Source organism: Chaetodon auriga, chromosome 5 (assembly GCF_051107435.1).
Source record: "Chaetodon auriga isolate fChaAug3 chromosome 5, fChaAug3.hap1, whole genome shotgun sequence".
Taxonomy (NCBI): Eukaryota; Metazoa; Chordata; class Actinopteri; order Chaetodontiformes; family Chaetodontidae; genus Chaetodon; species Chaetodon auriga.
In genome coordinates, this window is record NC_135078.1 from 19,944,680 (window position 1) to 19,960,078 (window position 15,399).

Here is a 15,399-nt window from a genome sequence, read left to right on the forward strand (position 1 = left end):
AAAATATTTTTACATACTTTGATATCTTAACACTACTTTCTTCATTTTCACATCACGAAGGTTCACCTTCTGGAGGCCTGCATTTGCTCTCCTCGCATGAAAACGGCCTTTTTCAGTCTACTCCACGAACAAACGCTCTGTCCTGCTGGTAAACTGTAGACTCTTAAAATCTGATCTTGCGTTCTGCATTTGAGTAAATAAGAGCTGTGGATGATCACATTGTATGAAAGATGTCGTCATGACCTTTGGGTTCATATTTTGTTCTGAAACAAACTGAATAGATGACTTGTTTTAGGCTTTTATCCTCAAACACTTGCCTTGATTTCCTCACGTCTGACATCAGCAGTTACATTTGAAAAACACACAAAACATCCACTCTGTCATTTAACCATACACCTTTCCTAATTTGTATAATAAGGCTGTCCAGAATTAAAACATACATCTTTTTGAGGCCTCCACGTCCACCACGCCTGGCTTCACGTCGATACAAGAGGTCGGATTTCTAAGTGGCATGTTTCTGACCAACTGAACAAAGAAAGAAAAATCAATGTGAAAAATCAATGTCTCAAGGTTTCCCCCTGTGTGGACAACCACAAGATGAAATCTGTCATGAAGAGGCAAAAATCTGACCTTTTGTACCGGTGTTAACTCAGCCTTTGTTTGTCAGCCTACTTGGTTTTCTCTCCAACATCCTCCTCAGTATCTCCTCTACATATCTGATGTTCAGTTTCATATGGCGTCTCTCCATAGTTCAGAGCAGAAATATCTCCAGGTTTTGAATATTTTACATGTATTTCCTTTGAACTGAATGTTCCTGTTGTCCTTTAAACGGTGAACAGAGTTCTTGTCTCCAGGGGCATCTAGAAACTTCTCAAAAGCCACTAAAAATAAGGCTGTTTGTCTTTCCTCAAAACCTGTTTCATCACACGTTGTTGACCTGAGTCAGTGCATACATTTGAAAGCCTGCCCTGGTTCACAATGTTGTTCTGCAAAACACAAATATATTACGCTTCATTTTACACAATCCCCTTAAGTTGGTATCTTGATTTTCAGCTCTAAATCGCAACTGTTTCAACAAATACACCATAAGCTGGAATGTTAGTTGCAGACAGAAGATTGTTTTAGCTAAAGGGCAACTAACTGATATGTTACAGATTTTATCCCATCTCCTAAAAACACTAAAATGGAAAAAAAAAAAAAAAGAAAAAAAAAAAAAAGAAAAAATGTTAATGCATATAACACAAGAATGATCACCGAACAAAAGTATTATGCTAATATAAGGTCATTAGAAGGAGCATGATAACCATGTATTTACATGTCTCAGACAATCAAAAAAAAAAAAAAAAAAATGTAAATGCTGTTATTCTTCAAAAGCCACTGGATGGTGCTAGTGACCAGCAAAGTCATGATCACAAATGAAATCACATGTGGCCAGATGGCAGATAACACAACTGACATCCTCTGATGATGATGGGACACCGAAAATATGAAAGAAATACATATACATACATATATATGGATATATATATGTAGGCTATATATATATTTTAGTAAATAAAAATATGAGTGATAAAATCTGTATACTGGGTACATTTAGCAGTAATGAATGATATCAGCTGTATTTAATTCACTATCACATAATACTATGGTACTCTGTATATTACTGTATTTAAAAACACTTGTCTCATCTAGTTCGTCCCTTTTTTGCTTCCCCTCTCTTTTCTCTGCGTCGGACCCTGTCCAGAAACAAGCCCCCACAGCCAATCAGACAGACCCGGATTTTGAGGTTGGGGTTAACTGAACGTGGTAGCTGTGGCCGGAGTCGCCCACCCCGCATCTCCAAACAGCTCCTCCATGGGAACAGAGCATTGCTGCAGACGGCTTAGTTAACCCTCGATTTTAGTTCGAGATGCAGGTGAAGCTTGAAGATCATCGTTTCAAAGCTTCAGACTTTTGGTGAAGTTTGCAAAAGTTGTTTTCCAGAACAAAAATATCTACAATTATAAAATGAGTAAGTGCTGATTCCTTTAAAACAGACATGTTACATACTGTTGACAGTCTGCATCCTTGCCTTGTTTATCTGTTTATCATAAGTGCAGTCTTACATATACCTCAAAACAGACAATTCCACAAGTCTGTCACAACAATGCACTACAAAAAACGGCAAACAAAAAAAACGTGTCTTCACCTGAATCCATCCACTATCTTTGGATCGGCTTCTTTAAAAAAAGACGCACGAGTTAAAGGAAAGTGGAAGTTCTTGTACTTCTAGACTTCCTGTGATCTGGACGCTCCAACACCGTCATGCATTTTAGAGGAAAGCTCTAAAGCTCCACGCATAACACGAATCACTTTGACACGAGCCAAAACTGTTGTGTCGGGCTTGTTTCTGGTCAGGATCCTCGACTGACAGTCACTGTGTAGCAAACTCTGTTAGCAGGAAATGATCCACACATATGGACAGCAGGATACATAGAGCGTTCCCTAGGAAACGATATAAAGACAACAAACTGTACTGGCAAACACGTACAGCCAAGGCTCACGAGAGGAGAGCGGGATCGCGTCTTCACCTCCTCTCTCTCATTATCTGTTTTCCATCCTGTTCTTACAGATGATCACCTGTGGCTTCTCCCATCATTTCACATTTACGTCCTCTCTCTCCCTTTTATAATCGGTTTAGCTTCTCTCTGTGTTTACTTTGTCTTACCAAAGAGTCTCGTCTCTAACTCACTCTCTTTTTCCTCTCTCCCGCTCTTTGTAATCACTTTAGCTTCCCTCCCTTTGTGATTCTGTTCCATTCCTATAGAGGTTTTCGAGGTCGGCACCTCTGTTGCTTTGCTTTTCTCTCTCTGCTTCTCTTTGTTCTGTATAAACTAACAGCAAGAGAACAACTAGTGTTACACTAGACAAGGTCTTTTTTTTTAGGCATGTGTATGTTTTCTTTGCTCCTGATAGACTCTGTTTGTGTTTTAGGTTGGGTTATCTCTCCGCCGGTCACAAACGACACTGCAACGTTGCTCAAATAAACACACAAAGATACACACATAGTTCCAGCACCAGCTCGAGCGCTTCTCGTTCTGTCTGTTTGCACGTTGGCATGATTACCCTGGTATTTAACCGGTGCCCAATCACCATGGCCACAAGTTTTCTTTTGCTCGCATCTGATTCGCTCATTGCCTTCGCTGCAGCATCAACCGTAGAGAATTCACGTGTAATCGTCTCCAGAGTTCTGCCATTGTCACGACAAGTCAGTGTTCTGCTGACATGGAGGCGAAGTTACTGTCATGGCGACCCATCTCTTCCAGCACAGCCGCCAGTTCATTTAGGTCTCCATCAGGGAAGTGCTGGGCCTCCCACAGATCCAGGATCACACCTGTCGGACTGGACTTGGTGGCGAAGTAGTTCAGGTACCTGGAAAAACGATGAGGGACAAAATGTACGGTGAACATTTCGCAACAGAAAGGTTTTAATTCTCCGTCAGGCATGAAATTGACAATATGAAGCAGCAGCATTATACTAAAAACACGAGTCAAGGTCCACAGAATGCAAATGAAATGTACAAACACAAGACGTGTTATACAATGAAATGATCAGTTTGGAGATGTGCAATATTCATTTTCTTAACAGTCTATTTGGAAATAGAAATTGACTCAAGTAATGACATATGACATCACCTTGAAAACATAAAATATTTAAAACATTTTTCTAAAGTCAAGTTGGAAAGAAAGAAATGACCCAGAGTATGCACATCCTAATCAGCAGCGTCTGAAAAGAATGAAACAGGAACCATTTCTACTTTCCCACACTGCAGCGCAAAGGTGACAAATGATCCTTTTTATTTCATATTACATCTTTACAAGTTAAATATGATTAATTTTTACCTGGCACGACTGCTCTCTACCTAAAATCTTGATTAAACTATTGAAAGCACCCGATATCCGACAATACAGCGAGGCACAGAGTAAGGACGAGCTATAAAGAAACATCCTCCATTAAGTCCTGAATACCACGTTCTATAAAATGTAATGAGTGAAGGACAAATGAAATGAAGCAGGTGAATCATTTTGAGAACATCTGCCAGTATGTATGTTCAATTCAAGCTGTTTTAAATAAATAAGGAAAATAAACACTTTTAGAAACTGCATTAGAGCACAAAAATGTGCCGACAAGTCCACGGGGAGAAGAGTTTTGATAGTACTAAAGCTGTCGAGAGTCAAGAGCACAATGGTTGCAGAGGAAAAGTCTGACGCTGAGCCATCTGTGACAAAGATCCCAACACTGCTTTAGTGGAAAAGCCATCAGATTTGAGTCCCATGGGGATAAAAATGAGACTTTTTGTTCCTCTGTAAATCCTGTGATTGTACTGTTGGCAGACTCTGTTGCTGTTTAAACACAAGCAGAGACGTGTGCATCACTCCACTGCTCCTTCCTGGCTGTCTCTACACCTGTACTTTCTCCTCTTTTGTCATCCTGTTTCTCACTCAAAACATCTAATAAGCTATTTTCATTACTTTCTTTCTCACTTTCAGTCTGAGCCTCCATCTGTCTGCAGCATGTGATAAGGGGTGTCCTGCTGTTACCTGATCTCAATAGCTGATGTTCTTTTCTCAGTACAATAGATCAAAACATTCCCATTTTACTGTTTGTCTGTGTACAGTGTGCACAGCTCGGGTTTCACTGTTTATACATCCACGAGTACGAAAGTTATATGAGGAGAGATGGCTGTGACGGCAAAGCATGAGTCATACTTTGAAGTCAACAGACATGACGCGGCAGTTACAGGAGCAGAGAGGATGGAGGGTGGCATTTCCTTGTTGGACCATTTTATCATGCTCCCTTTGAAGAGTGGCTTTTAGTGGAAATGTGGAAGCAAACAACAATTTGGCAAGCTGTCCATTTTTCACCCACAGATCGGGAATATTCAGTGCCCACATTAACAAACTGCATCATGAGCTGGCTGCCTGCTGGGACAACGAGGTACACTTGTGCCCAATTATCCTCTCAATATCTGCTTTTGCTCCAGTAGCTGCTGGTAAATGAACCGCGGGCTGAATCATCGAGTCACACATCTGGGGATAGAGATACCAAGGCTGCTGCTACCTGTGAGTCAGATGCAAATAGACAATCGCATCTTCACTGTTCAGGTGCACGGGAGTCCAGCAGCACTGCGATATACTCAAACTCTACAGGGACGCAGGTTCAAAATAATGACATGTTGAAACTGAGTAAAGGGACTCGTTAGCTGATGCACTTTCTACAGGAAAAGACCAGCAGTCACATACATGATGGGTGTTCTAATCACAAGTGGACAGAGCTAAATACAAGAGTAAACAACCACAAAGACGCATTGTGATCCAATCAGTCAAACCACTTGCAGGTGGACTAGGACGCATTTGACCAGATATCTTTTGTAGTGCAAACGCTGATGCATCCTGATGTGTCCCTGAAAAGGATGTAACATAAAGGCACGCTAAAAAAAAAAAATGAAGAGGAGCACTGATGTATGTGGATGGGGTCCATGTTCCTTTGTCTTCTCGTCCTGCGCTCATTTGCAAGTCACAAATGACTTCGTCCCACCAGTCTCAACAGACAGAACTGCCCGTACATGTATGTCAGTTCTTGACACATTTTTGTTTCCTTAGCTAGCTGTTAGCCCATGCGAAACAAATCTGGCAATTTTGACTGTCTAGTAGAAGTGACGTAGGCAGTAACTAAATCTGAAGGCAAGTGTCCAGCGGGACACATTGGAGACACATGACTGACACAGGTGTGAACGCTGATGTGTCTCAGCTGTCCACCCAAGACGCATGTTAATGCCAGGTGTAAACATAACTCCAAAAGAGAGATAAAATAAGTAATCGCGTAAGAACAACGACAAGAATAAGACTGACTGCACCATCTGATTTAATTTGCCATAACTCAGGCCACATTTGAATTCACAGAAGTTTGTCTTCTGTTGTTGAAGTGGTGAGACAGGCCACCTTGATGAGCTGCCATCCTTTCTGAGAGGAGCTGTTTTTCTAACTAAATGATGTGAAAAACCGAGAAAAACGCCTAAGGGATGCGTACAGGGAATAAATGATAAAAAGTGTGTGTGTGTGTGTGTGTGTGTGTGTGTGTGTGTGTGTCACCTGTCAAGGTTGAGTTTGTGGGCCAGCATCCTCCAGTCATTGCCTCTGGTCTGTGGTGCATCTAGACTGCCACACAGCTTCTGTCTGATGGATAAAGGAATGCGGAAAGCATTGGGGCCCACTAAGGTTGTGATATTACTGGCAGGGTCCATCAGGGACGTGTCTATGCACTGGACCTCCTGGAGAGACAGAAAGAAACTGGTCAGTTGTCGGTTTAAGGAAAAAAGGACTGGTTATTTCACCTTGTTGAAAAGTTTCATTGAATGAGGAATTAGGTTTAGGCAGAGTGTAACTGACACAGGAGAACAGGGAAAGATCTGAGCATAACACAGTCCAAAGCCTTAAAAGTGAAATGTGGATCATAATGTGCATCCATGTGGCAACACTGGCAAAGCTAAATCATAATAATCTCAAACACGTCACTATCTCAGCCCCTCTGGCAAGGACTCTGCTTGCCTCTCTGCCGCTCGCCTTCGGTGTGACCAATAACCGATACGTCTCCTAATTAATACAAGAGTGCACCTAACGAAAAGATCTGCTCTCCAGCACTCTCTCTCTCTCCTCTCGCTGTCGATCTCTGTCTCTTTCTAAACCTTCATCCCATTAATCTGCCACTCCTGGGCTGAAAGGAGGCAGAGCTCTAATGAATGTGGCATGGCAGAGGGAAACAACAACTGCCACTGTTGATGTGAGCGATTACTATTTACTGCATCTACTTAGCCCCAATTTACAGCAGAAAGCTCTCTGCTGCTGGAGATTGAATGACTGATGCAAAGGGACATCTCTGTGTCTCTGCTGAAATGATAAATGCTTTGAACCTGTTTTACTTTGCATTGTTCAGGACACTGCTGGCTGGTTGAGGCTCTGTAGAATTTTATATAATGCAAAGAGACTCACTGAATATTGCTTCAGCTATTCAGCTCTAATTACTGTACTTACCAAGCATCACATGTGATCACAGTAATTATTTTTTGTAAGACTAGGTATGGCCTATTCAAAACGGATTACAATTGATCACTTCACGAAATTATCTAATGCTGTGACAAAACTGTCACTGCCCAAATACAAGTGCTAATTTTTACTGTGTACTTGTTGCATAACGGCAGCTCTGCCTCCCCTTAAAGGCTGTCTGTTTTGTTTTTATTTGGCAGAGTAAGTATGAGGAAGTAAAGGAGAAATGCAGCATGGGACATTTCCACTATTCTCTCAGTGTGTGATTTTGCATCCTTTGACAGTTTAATAACTGCATGAGAAAAGACACAAATGCTACTTCTTTAACTAGATCTGCACTTAACAGGCAAGATATGAGTGACAACTGACGAGTGGCTCTTTGTTCACTAAGTTTTTTTACCCCATTAGAGGCAAAACTTATGAGTATGTACTTATGAGTCACAGTTATGGCTGTATTAGGATTCAGTACTGGCTGCTTCTCAGGTCAAAAGTCTAAAAGGCTAATTGTCTGCATTTGTAAACAGAAATGTCAGCTTTGGGTTGGAGGATGATGTGCACCCTTGTGTCCTACTATTAGCTTATCACAGATAAATGAAACATATATCAGTATCTGTGTGCATGTCAGCTGATTAAACTGTAGAACACAAAAGCTGGAAAGTATGTTTGAGAGGGATTAGCTGTCATTCTTTCGCTCAGTGACCGATGCTGGAGGCGTGAAAGATGTACTGTATGTGTACGCCTCCCTGCTGCTGAAAATGTTCCTCTAAAAAAAAAAATAAAAGATGCGTCACTCTTTGTCAACTTATCCGGTTAAACAAGGGTTAAAATTTTTTTAAGTGCAACGCTGTCAACCGTGAACACGGCGTAAGAATTCAAAGCAGTGACATTCGAAAAGAACCGTCTGACCTTCGACCAAAACTGTTCACCCACCCACACACACATTCAGTGACTTTGTGGTTACATGGCCTAGAAAAATCAAAGACGAGTTATTCCTCTCGTGTTATGTGACCTCTAGCCCCGGCATGAATGATTGAACAGAGCCACAGAACCATAGCAGGAACCCTGACTGTCTGACAGGAAGATAAAAACTTGGTGACTTTAGGACCTTTAGTCTGGAACTGCAGACACCAGTAGAAGAAACTCCTCCCTGCGTGTGTGTGTGTGTGTTCATCGCGTTTTCACATGTATTGTTTCACCCTAACTCCTGAGGTCAGTGTGAGTTAAAGCTGTCCTCCGCACTTTTCTCAGCCAATAAACGACAAACATATCAGCTTTGCATGTGGGCTTCTGCAAACTCGCCTCCTCCAGTGTGTTGCTGAGCTGAAAGATCTGTCCCTCTCCCTCCACCTGTCGCACACACAGCTTGCAGCTGATCTCCGTGGTGGCCGAGCTCAGCCTCTCCAGGGTGAAGGTGCAGTGAAGGCTTCTCTGGCTGCCACTCCACACCTGGTAGAATGGGATCTCCTGGAAAAAGCACAAATAATATGCATGTTTTCAGGCAGGTAACCTGATGCGTCTTCCAACTCTGCTGCTCTGATTCTGTGAAAATATGAATGGCTGCACCCTTTAAAACAAGAAATGTGAAAACACTCTAGCAAACAATTGACGTACTTAGTGAGTTATGCACTTTTTTTTAGTAATTTTTATCATTTGTAGGAATTCAACAGTGAATAATGACGACCACCACTGAGCGATGCTGCTGTGGCAAAAATGTACATTCACACAAAGTCTTGCAATAATCTGTAATCTGCATATGTAGTATCTTGTACTTTGTAAACTGGCTTTAAGCGCACATGTATGTGTGTATCCCTCTCACCTGATACTTGGCGATGAGTTTGCTCTTCCAGTGTGTGTGTGGCACGTCGTGGATTGACAGTCTCAGATTGTGTGTGCTGTCTTTAAAGTTCAGAGTCTTTGGCTCATCCAGAAGCTTCCCTCCCATCTGGGTCTCCATCTGAAGAACCTCCTACACAAAAAACCCAACGAAAAAAGAGAAAAAAAACACAACTACTTCAAACTTCCTCCTCAAGTTTGCATCTTCTTAATCCCGCTCATTTATTTTTCATGCAGCATTAGAGACTGTAGTAAGCCTTTAATTTATCTTGCATTATTACTGCAGACAATGCCGTCTTGGATGTTGCCTTGAAGTACGCAGCACCACGAAACACTTGAATAGCATGAAAGTTTTCATTAAGATATCATCACAAATCTCCGTGGCTGTATTCCCTGGATTTGAGCGAAGCTTGGCTCTGCTAACTGCGCAGAACTGAACAGAGACATTAAGATGCTCAATAAACCCCTTGATTAATAATGCACCACCAGTCAAAGTACGGCTGTTGTGAGACGTGGGGAATGAAGCGTATCTTTAATGTAAGACAGTAAAATTAAATTACTTCTATTGACTTTAGACGATGACCTCAATGCATCACTGTTACTTGTGAAAATACAGAGAAGTAAACTGCATCCTGATGATTTCAGATGGTACAGCTCATTTTCCTCTCCTCCGTCAGATCGTCTCTGACAACAGTCACCACTTCTCCTCGTGTGCTACCTTTATAGTTTAAAGGCTACTGTAACTACAACCCCACTCGAGCAGGATTCAAAAGCTGATGCGCTGCGCTTAATGTGGCCAAAAAAAAAAAAAGAAAAAATCAGTTAATGCAAAACTGAAACTGTCCATTTGATGTCTTTGTCCATTTTGTGAACCAAAGGAAGCAGCACATTTTACTTTGCTGTGCTGCAGTTAATAATAATACATTGCACTCACAGTCCTGTGGGGACTTTTGCTCATCCTTTTCAAATCGACTTCTGCATCCCGACCGAGCCCACACTGAGAGAGCACTGAGAAAGTATCTGTGCCCTACAGACACGCACCGGCATGCATAAGGGCAAACACACATATTGATAACATCAACGCATTCGCAGCCTCTTGAACTGCACACATTCACTTGAAAGAACAAATTAACACATACACGCACAAACACGGTTATTTTCTGATAGAAGAATAAGTTATGAGTATGACTTTTAATGCCTCCTACAACCTTCTCAGAATAATCAATTCCTCCCTCCCATCATCTTCCTACGCTGCAACTCTACTGTAGATATACAGCAGAGACTTCCTTTTGAAACGCCAGCCGATCAATTATACTACACAAAGTCTCCATCATTAAAAAGTCCACCTCTGAACTTTGTTTTCGAGCTCCAATTGCTCGTTTGAAATGCTAAAACTGAGTGTGCGCGTTGATGTTTGTGCGAGCGCGTGCGTGGCCGTGTGCCACACTGACACTTGACTTATCATTGCTTGCATAAATTACCAATGTTAATCCTCCGTATCAGATGGTCCCTCCAGTGCTTTGAATTTGTTTAAATTCTAAAGCATCGTTACTTTGACATTGCTTGACCCTGTTTTGTTTACTGCTCCTCAGCTCATTTCCAAAAGACGAGAGGTGAAAAAACTTCCGTTTATGACTCTAGACAATCACTTCTGTTCAAGCTATAATATATTTTATTTCAAATGCAAATTACCGGGGAGTTTAAGCATGGGTGGTCCAAGAGAGAAAAAACATCCCTCACAGGACTGAAGAACACAACAAAGCACTCAGCCTAAAATATCACACACCTCCTCTTTACCTTCACTGTACAAGACACTGGAAACAGTTTGTGCAGATGGCAGACGCACGCTGTATATTACATGTCAAATGCATGTATGTGTGCACATATAGTTTAGCTCAACGTTTTAAAAAGCAGCCGAACAAAAGATTGATCGGATTTGATTGGTTTAGTTTCAGAACTCTACCTTAAGTGCATCCTGTGTGTCGTCCAGACAGTAGACCCTGATGTGATAATCCAAAGTTGTGCAGGAGACGGGTCCAAAAACAGCCAGTTTGAGCCTCTTGGCGGCTGCCTTGCAGATTGACTGGCCCACCAGGCAGTAAGTCCCCAGTGTCTCTGTTAAGATGTGACATGCCTCCGAGTCCATCTGCACATAGCAGGGGGTGGTGAAGTTTTCCTCTCCCACTATAACCACATCCTGCAGGAAACACAGGCACACACAAAGTCACACACACATTGAGGCTTTCAGGACGTCATGCTGGATCCATGACGGCTGGCTCAGGAGGCATTTTGGAAGTTCTGAAATACTGTCGCTGAGTTTAGTGTGTGAGCCGTTACTCATCCCAACTGAAGGGAGATCCAGGGCTTTATTTAAGAGAGACTAACTTCAAAAACAAGTCTTTATTTTCCATTACAGCTGGTTTCTAAGTGTATATCAGCACATATAAAGAAGTAATCTGCCTGTCTTTTGATTTACTCCAGTTGGCAAAGAAAACTCTACATTTCCTTTATGTATTTCACATTAAAACCCCATCCAGGGGTTCAGGGGCATAACTCTCTCCAATTCCTGGAAGGCTTTTATTGTGAAACGCCTGCATAAAACAATGTCAGTGCAGAAATAAAGAAACTGTGTGTGACAACAGTATTTCTGTTTAAACAACATACTCTGAGTAGAGCTATGTTCCTGTGCTGGAGGAGAAACAGTGGAAATAGAGATTATTCTAAATTTACAAAGTGAGCCACAGTCCACAGTAATTCTGTTTTTTCCCTTTATTTGGGAACAGCCTTTATTTGTTCGTGCAGACTGCTTTTAGTGAGACCCGGGCATTATTTGAATACTGGCTTTATTTGAGAATTTACGGGCATTAAGCCACATTCTGTTAACATAACACAACCGGACCTGCATTTGGAGCCATTTCCACTAATGCAAACAACCCCTGAAAAAGCAGGTTGTGGTCTCTAACTGATGCATTCCTCTGTTGCCATAAACAGGTCTTTTTCTATGCGATGCCAGTACTGATGCACGTAGAACCAACTACACAGAAATCCCTCTTAAGCAACAGAAAGCCCAACTGTAAATGTTAAGTTTGAATCATTTTGGCTTCTAAATCCTTTTTAATAAGACAATAAACAGCCTGTGACTCCTCTTTGTTATTCTGGTGATTCATCTTAGAAAAACCAGCTACTGGATTCTTGATTCACCACATTGTGGATTCCTTTGTTCACGTCGAGGCACTGCAGCATTGAAATGTAAAAGCATGTCTCGTTAAACATTCGACTTCTGAAAGTAAATTAAGGTGTCCATTAGGAGAATGATAACACTTGTTCTGAGCTGTCGCCTGTGACGTGTGTCCAATCCCGCTGTGATTATGCGCTGGCTGTTGCTCATATCATTTCTGCAGCTCTCTGTCGCTGCCTGAGTTATGGTAAATCCATACGGCTCTTTGGGCTGAGCGAGGGTGCACATCCTCACTGTGCTCTTTTGTCGTAGGAGCCGAGTCTTCAATTAGTTGTGCACGTACCCACGTTTGTGTTTGTGTGCGACTGTGAGTAATTGTGTGTGCATGTCTGTCGACACAAGCATGGATCCGCTGTACATATGTGATGCAAATATTGAGTTTTGAATCACAGTTCATGTGGAGCTGTGTTCCTGCAGATGAGCCAGCCGAATCAATACAAAGAGGTAGGAAAGCAATATGGTATGAATCTGTTATTACTGGTAATCACAACCGTGGCTGCTCCCCCCTGATGTGAGGGGAATTCAATTACCTTCCTCTCCCTGTTTTGGGGAAAACTTTCTGATGGGAAATGGATGTTCTACTGCAATAAGAGAAAAACAAATCGACTTCCTGATGAAATTCCACTTTTCATTTTTCTCATCTTTACCCACTCTGCACCCAACCCCTTCTGTCTCACCCTCTCTCTGTTATGCGCACATGCACGCACACGCATGCGCACACATGCACGCACGCATGCACACACACACACACACATACACACACAATCTTATGCATGGCTAATTGTGCAGAGACATTGTGTTGAGCTGTGATAAGCAACAGAAGACAGCATACGGGGGCCTTGTAGACACAGTGATGCTGCAAGACAGCCTTATCACCCACACCCACACACAAGGATACACACACGCACGCACGCATACACACACACAGAGACATGCAGAAAGGGCCGCGCACGCATACATACGCAGTCGCACACACACATAAAAGCAGATTGCTGAGGTAGAGACTTCACGCTGAGAGACATGGGAGGAGGGAGAGAAGGGTAGAAAAAACGGAGGGATAGAAACATAAGAAGAAAGATGAGAGAAGAGGAGGACGGCAGGAGCATAACAAATTGCTTCTGATAGGAGTCTTCAACCCCCTGCTTGTCGACTTGCCTGTAGGCACTTTATGTTTACCGAATTTTCCTCTCCTTTTCTTTCTTTACCTTCCTCACTGCATGTGTGTGTTGCGGGCTATTCTTCTTGCCACAGACGATGTCTGAGCACATGTGTATACATGCTGTGTGAGTCATAGTGTGTCATGAGTGTGTATTAATAATTGGGCAGAGGCTGCGGGCAGAAGTGTGATTCCTTCATGTTTGGATTATTTAGCTGCTGTATGTGTACATGTTTGTGCATCTAGACGCGTCTCTATATTTATGTTTATCACTATCTGTCGGCATCAATCTAACAGCTATTTGCTCTGGAGGATAAAACATTCAAAAGTTGCACATTACAGCTCAGTGAAAACAGTACACACAAGACACGGTGTTGGACACTCACCTCCCACTCTCCCATGGCCAGTTGGTTCTTCAGCTGTATCAGCCAGTCCTCCTGGACGTTGTCAGCACAGTGGTGGATGGTGAGGATCACTGGTCTGGTGAGCAGGGCTCCTGGAGGTCCACAACTGACCACTGGACTCAGCACTGTTTGAATGTCCTCTACCGGGGGTCTGGAAAAGACAGATAACACAGAGGTGAAGTGATTCTTTAGAAAAGAGCGACAGGAGGGCTGCACTGTTGGCTACCAGTTAGAGTGAGCATCAGCAGCAGGAAGCCGTATTGATTTCACTTCTGGTCTGTGTACCTTTTTCATAATATTAATACATGGAAAAACTCAGCTGGCATGATGAAGGAGACAGGTGGACAGTCAGGTTGGAGTAAGACAGACTAGCTTAGAGTGGATGAGAAAATCAGACAACAAAAGAGATCAGAGGAGAGCAGAGCAGCGCAGATTCAATCAGAGGATGATTAGTGGAGTCAGCAGGGCTTCAGCTGGGCCTCAGCCGGAGTCGGTACCTCTCAGCTCATGGGCAGAAAATAAATGAGTACTGGTCACAGGCTCTCCTGATTTTTACCATAAATGCAAGCACTGGAACCTCAAGCACTTGCTAACTAATGTATGTTACAGTACAGCCACAGAATACACTACGGGCTCATTTACTGTGAATAAATGTGAGATTATACATATTGAGCTCCATCACTATTGATTATTTATTAGCTTTCCTTCATTATTCAATTTAGAGGTAAAACCGCTTTCTGAAACAACAATTAAATATGAAAATACATATGGAAGTGTTGGTGCTTCCCAGTCATTTTCTTCCCTCGCGTGGCTGGAGAAATTTATCGACAGGGGAAGAGCCCATACGGACAGAGGAGAGGGGTCAAAATTTTAAAAGTGTTTTTTTTTCCTAGCCCACATTGTGTCAGGGGGGCACTAATCCTTAGCAGTGTTATCGATTCAGCTGCTGGAGCTCATTATTGACTCATGAAGGGTTCACATGAGTAGGAGAAGCTAAGAGATAAAAAACAGTATGAGACTGAAACTGTTAATAACGGCCTTTGACTGACCTAATGCAGCCGTTAGCCTTTACCGAATCACAGTGTCACTGTATTTGACATGGATGTTTTGTATCTTTTAACATAGAAATACAGAAAATGGACGTTTTAAGTCGTATATGCGGAAAACAAGACACCTGAGAATTAGATCTTAATGAGCTAAACCGAATGATTCTGGCTTGCCAAGTGTTACTAAGGGAAGTCAATGTAGCTATGTGATTTTTGCTTGCCAGCTATTGACTGAGATGAAGACAGAGGACAGAAAAGAGGTTGGACTCTTAGAAATACTGTAGCACCCTGCAGGGGGTTTAATTCATATCGACTGCCATTGATCGGGGGGGAAGCTAGAATGGATGCATGGGAGACAACACATTGAACCAAACTGTAACAAGCGTCCTAAAGCTCAGGTATTGTAACGGCTTAAAAGAGTTTGCTCACCCAAATTATTAAAGAACATATTTACTCACTGTTTTTGGTTTTATTTGCCAAACCTTTCATTTGCTTGTCGTCTCACCCCCCAAATGTATTCCAAATTTCGTTTGCAGCGCTCACAGCATTGAAAGATTATATTTACAATACAAGGTGTGTCCTTCCAGAGACAGTGTCCTTGATAAGGTGGATAATGCACAAACCATTTTACTGGACCTGC

The 15,399-nt window shown here is 42.3% G+C and overlaps 1 protein-coding gene across 2 annotated transcripts in view; it reads right to left on the reverse strand.

The window, feature by feature from the left end:
• Positions 1-1,726: 1,726 nt before the first annotated feature.
• LOC143321150 (netrin receptor UNC5C-like) overlaps positions 1,727-15,399 on the reverse strand; it is a 184,182-nt gene continuing 170,509 nt past the window's right edge. For both annotated transcript variants that reach the window (XM_076731310.1, XM_076731309.1), the window contains 6 exons: positions 13,696-13,864; positions 10,879-11,112; positions 8,899-9,048; positions 8,382-8,546; positions 6,132-6,310; positions 1,727-3,411 (listed from right to left, as the gene is read on the reverse strand). In XM_076731310.1, coding sequence (XP_076587425.1) covers positions 3,249-3,411; positions 6,132-6,310; positions 8,382-8,546; positions 8,899-9,048; positions 10,879-11,112; positions 13,696-13,864 — 1,060 coding nt within the window. In that variant the 3' untranslated portion in view covers positions 1,727-3,248. The remainder of the gene's footprint in view (positions 3,412-6,131; positions 6,311-8,381; positions 8,547-8,898; positions 9,049-10,878; positions 11,113-13,695; positions 13,865-15,399) is intronic.